The 5,464-nt window shown below is 35.9% G+C and overlaps 1 protein-coding gene across 1 annotated transcript; it reads right to left on the bottom strand.

Moving 5' to 3' along the window:
- Positions 1 to 3,023, bottom strand: LOC108970314 (equilibrative nucleoside transporter 1; the record flags this gene model as incomplete). Its single annotated transcript, XM_018935628.1, is given in 6 exon segments — positions 1 to 288; positions 349 to 548; positions 609 to 694; positions 757 to 1,230; positions 1,298 to 1,601; positions 2,433 to 3,023. Coding segments are annotated over 6 exon segments (1,518 nt in total). The 5' UTR covers positions 2,775 to 3,023.
- Between the last annotated feature and the right edge of the window lie 2,441 nt (positions 3,024 to 5,464).

A 5,464-nucleotide genomic window follows, 5' to 3' on the forward strand; every position in this document is an offset into this window, starting at 1 on the left:
AAAATTAAATAAAAAAATAATAATTAAAACAATAATCTTTGATTTTGGCACGCCTTCGTCTGAGCTAATCTCATTATTAAACACTAAATCGCTTATTTCTCAATATGTGTTCCTTATAATATAATATGTATACAATCTATATACAAGGCACTAAGTATTGCGCTTCACACCCGCTATTACAGCATTTGCACAAAAGCCATGCTTAGTAATGAGCCAACTGCCAGTCCTAAACTCAGACTTGCTGCCATAATGGATGAAGCCATTTCTTTTTCGTGCCGCATGACAGATCTGAAATTTATAGAAACTTAAAATTAAGAACACTCTTTTGTGTAATGACTGCACACTTGCCTCGGCGCCATTATTAAGCTGATATTTGCCAAATAACCGTTTGTTATACCAAAGCTAATCATCAATATGATAAATGTTACATCGGTATGCACCAGCACGGGTAAGAAGATGTGTGCGTTACTATTCGCACAGAGAAAGAACGGAACGTACAGCAAGCGTATAAAAGTCATTAAAAGCACTGTGTGAGGATTATTGCGCGGCTGGAAGTAAGTATAGTTAATAGCAATTACTCGCACAACCTGAGTTATTCAGCAACTTACTCGCTCCCACAAACCGGCCAGTATACGTCCAAAGTAGTCACCGGAATTGAAGAATAGATAATTTACCACTGGCATGTAGTAAGTATCTGCAAACAGTTAACGTTTTATTACATAATATGTAATATGCACACGAAATATACTGTCTTACCATTCCATGCATGGCCTTTACCGTAATTTTCCGACTGCATTAGCTCGGTGACCGATGGATATACGGAGAGTGTGGTCGCAAAAAGTAGACATATGTTGACAGCTTCAACGTAAATTTTTCCAAAGACCTCTTTTATATTTGGATCTAAATCCACGCCAGTGTCAACACTGCGACTGTGTGAGGGTGTGTCGGCCAAAATTTTATACTTATCACCACCTTCAACATAATACTTAAAAAATGGCTGATGTGACATAATTATATAGCAGATTATGGATAGAAAAACCAAACCACTACCAATGATGAAATATATCAAAGCAGTAACATCGGGCGCAGAACCGAAAGCTAGCACTAAAATGAAAGCGAGCGCTGACAGTATACCGCCCAAGGCTTGACCACTGACCAAAGCAGTCATATAATGTGATGGGAAGAGACCAGCTACACCGAATATACCGCCAGACATTGTCGCCGAACATACTAAAAGAACACAGAGTTTGGTTAACAACAGACGGAATGTAGGCACGATTTGCTTTATAGTACTTACTGTTAATGATTACAACCGTAAATAATGTGATTAAGAAAAACTGTTCCTGCCAGTGGTCGGTGTTGATTTCAACGAAGCTTGTGGTTATTATGAAAATGCCTAAAATGGTGAAAAGTGTTGCTAACATTTTCACTTTTAGTGAAACGAGATGTCCATAAATGGCGTTAAGTATTAGAAAAGTAGTGCCTGATATGGATGCCGCGAGCGTTAGATCACAGGTAAAGCTTTTTTGCATTGGTGTTAGTTCTGGTATAAAATCGGTGGTTTCGTTGATGGTCGTGTTTCGGAATTTAAACATCCAGTACTAAAAGAAAGGATGCTTTTTGATCATTATAACTTAGAATATGTTAAATGAAAAAACCTTAATTTTTAAAATATATTATATTCCATACAATCATTTGATTTTGTTCGAACAGTTTACATGTCAGCTATGACTAATAGCTTTTCGATATCAGCGTTTACAACAAACCTTCTAAAATTTTAAAACCATTGATAAAAGTTTTTAATTATGTGCTATTGAAGTTCTTAGTTTTCACTTGAGTGAGTCACATATACATATATATGTAGGTCGTTTGGCCTAGATCATTTTTAAATGCAAATTTTTTCATGCCAAGGCACATTCATGTCAAAACTAGTATGTATGAATGTACTACATATGAACGTATATATAATATCTATTCAACAATATATTTTTACACTTATACATACAGATCTGTCAGTCATTGTGTGTAGAATTTGCACATTTAGAAACTGATAAGCTTTGTTTATTACAAAAGATTTATGTTTAAATTATAGGACCCACTCTACCCATGCTGATAAATATTACAAGGAAATATATATGCATGCACAATAAACAGACTTAAAGCAAGGTTTGTATATTTTTTATCTCAACTTTTGGAAATATATGGTTGCAGCGTAGTAGTTCCAAGTTTTGGGCACCAAAAGAAAAAAAAAATGTTGCAGTGTTTTTCCTACGAAGAAAACGATTACAGCTGTGCAACTGCAACTTGTTATCAAACAATGCTTTTGTTTTAGAGTGCAGCACTGCGCAAAACACAACAATGATAGTGAAGAAAGAGCAAGTTTTTACATGATTTTGATTCTTTTTTTCAAACCACACAGTGCACCAACTTACATCGTCTGCTGTTACGAAGAAGTTCCACGGTGTCATGGTGGCAATGCCCAGCAGATAGAAAACGGCATAAGTATAGTTATAGCGATCAGGTGGCGCATCAGTCATCAATATCTGTCCGTGACTACGTATTTGTTCTGGATTCAATTCATTATCCATTGTTGGCAAAATTGCGGGCATGCATTTTATTTCATCCTCGTCACTTGATTCAGCATGCGGGCTGATTCTGTCAGGATTTGCTGAGCCACCAAAGTTGTTGTCAATTGCACTCCCCCTATATGGTACCTGCTCGTTTTCGACAAGTACTTGTCGATCCACTGCTTCGCTCCGCTTCCTGAATGCCATTCTGCTCCTACAGTTAGTTTCGTTGTTCTTTGTTTCACTTATCAAAGTAATTAGTGTTTAGGACTCGTATGTCTGTTACATTGATCCGCCCTGTTGCCCAACACAATTTTCACTGCCAGCGTCAGGCAGTAGCTACATTTACACTTTACTTGCAGTTAGCAATAACATTTGTCTTTTTTACGACTTCAGATAATACTTTTTGCCCCGTTTATTCATCAACTAATCTATTGCAGTCGCGATTATATGAAAACAAACAAATGATCCAATTACAAGTAATAGAATGGGTGTTATTATTACTGACACATTCCATAAACGGTTGGGAATAAAGTTATCGAATAATGACACGACACGTAGTAATCGAAATCTAACGATATGTTACGTTACGTTAATAGTTAGAAAAGAATTATTGAGGTTTTTTTTTTTGAAAACAGCGCACTTTTTCCGATCATTCGTTATATTTTTTTAATTTTTTCCACTTATATCTTTATAAAAGTGTATGCAAAACAAGATATTAGCACATCGTAACACATTGCTGTCAATGTAACAAAAACCAAATACAAATTTGATAAGTGTTTTAGCAATATATTGACACAACTTGGTAGCACTTAAACATAGTTCCGCTCTATTGCGGTTTATGTATTCGCTAATTTCCTATATTCGGTGTGTGTATATGGTTACTCCAGACAAAGAATGAAAATTTACCATATAAAATCAAACAATGGTACAGGTTCGATAGCGATTCGATAGTTTTCATGTTCTCTAGATAGGAATAGTATTGACATATCTTTGGCAATACGAAATATAATTATCAGAAAAGAATGATCACTGATTTTATTAATATACCACACATATTGATCAATATATAGGTGAATTCGTATATTCGAAAGTTCTTATATGAATTTGTTATATGGGGCTAGGGGAAGCTTACAGCCGATTTTATCAATTTAAGTTCATCTCACATACTGAGCGATATATGCTATTTTATGAAATTAACCAGTACGGATTGACTGACATTTTCGGTAAGAAGCTGTGGACACTGGTGTTGTTCGGTAACTGGGACCTTGAAAAGCTTTTTTTGTTATCAATTTTGACATTATTTTAACATGGGATGGAATAAATAAAAGGTACTATATTTTACTACAGCAACATTATTGTCAGATCAGAATATACGATTAAAAATATTAGTTTTCGTGATTGAGATCCGATTTCACGCACTCAAAGGAAATAATCGAAACAAAAATTGAAGGACTAAGTTCGGGTGCAACTTTGCAAGAATCAAAATCAGGGAAATACTTTAAACTGCAAAACGAATCACATAGAGTAAAGTCAGCCGGATGTTCGAAAGTCCTGATATTAGTTATATAGGGGCTAGGTCGCGCACAAACAACGATGTGTGAGCAGGGGCGTTATCGTGTTGAAAAAGCCAATTTTTGTCACATCTTCTCGGCCTTCTGAGAACATTTTGTACCACCAATAAACGTTGCTTCGGTTCAAGGTAGCTTCTCTGTATGCCACAGTCAACATTCGGAATGCATCCGCGCACTTCATTTCGTTTTTCACACAAAATTTGAAATGGTTCTTTGATCTATTTTTTTGAATAGGTAAAAATCGAAGACGATTCAAAACACGTGCAAGCAAAGCAGCTGTCAACAATTAAATGAACATTCAAAATGGCCGAGCTTGTCGGCATAAGTGAGAGACATGAGTACCAACATAACGCCACAAAAAATTCGAAATTCGAATATACGTAACCCGAAAAAATTCTAAATTCGCGATACTTTTTGAACACACCTCGTAGGGGAAGTAGGCGTGGCTTTTGTCCGATTTCGTAAATTTTCACAGTGTGTCATAAGAATGTCTTATTCCATTGCCACGTACCAAATTTTGTCGAAATCGGGTTCAGTCTGGTCGTCCAACTTTCACAGTAGCCAATAAAGTAGTCCCATAAAGCGTCTCATACCATCTCGGTGGTAAAATTAAATGTCTCTGGCGAATTAAGTTATTGATTTATTGCGGTTTTACTAGTTTATTTCTAATGCTTTCAACTTTTCGCGTGATTCTGATAATTTGTATCTATATAACCCTATATTTATCTCGATTAGTTTTAGGTGGTATGTACAACCGTTAGTTGAAAAAAAAAAAACTATAATACTCTGTAGAAACTGCTTGTAAGAGCATAAATATTGAACTCACATTCTGACTAACAGTATTAAGCCAAAGGTTGATCCATTTTGACGTGCTCTACTTTCTTAGAGAAAATACACAGAATCTTCAAATTTAATGGGGAATATTTTTTTTATTATTCTAAAGAATATACCTTAATATTTATTTTTCCAAGATTATCTCTTTAAAATGTTGCCGTGGCTACGTCTCAAATGGTACATCCAATGATTTAAATTTTTCGATTACTTGTTCGAGCATTTCGACTGGTAGCGGGCGAATGACACGCGAGATATATAATATAAAAAGCCTTCAGTTTTAGGCATCAAATAGTTGGTTATCACGGTGCGATAACGGTCGCTACTGACGCTTACGTTCTCACCGGCATCATTTTTGAAGAAATACGGACCGCTGATTCCACCGGCTCACAAAGCCACATCAAACCTTTGCTTTTTCTAGATGAACTGGCAGCCTTTGAACCTTTTCAGGTTGCTGTTTGTTCCAAAAGCGGCGATTTTGCTTGTTTACAT

The sequence above is a fragment of the Bactrocera latifrons genome, unplaced genomic scaffold (genome assembly GCF_001853355.1).
Source record: "Bactrocera latifrons isolate USDA-ARS-PBARC rearing strain unplaced genomic scaffold, ASM185335v1 scaffold_298, whole genome shotgun sequence".
In the NCBI taxonomy this organism is placed as follows: domain Eukaryota; kingdom Metazoa; phylum Arthropoda; class Insecta; order Diptera; family Tephritidae; genus Bactrocera; species Bactrocera latifrons.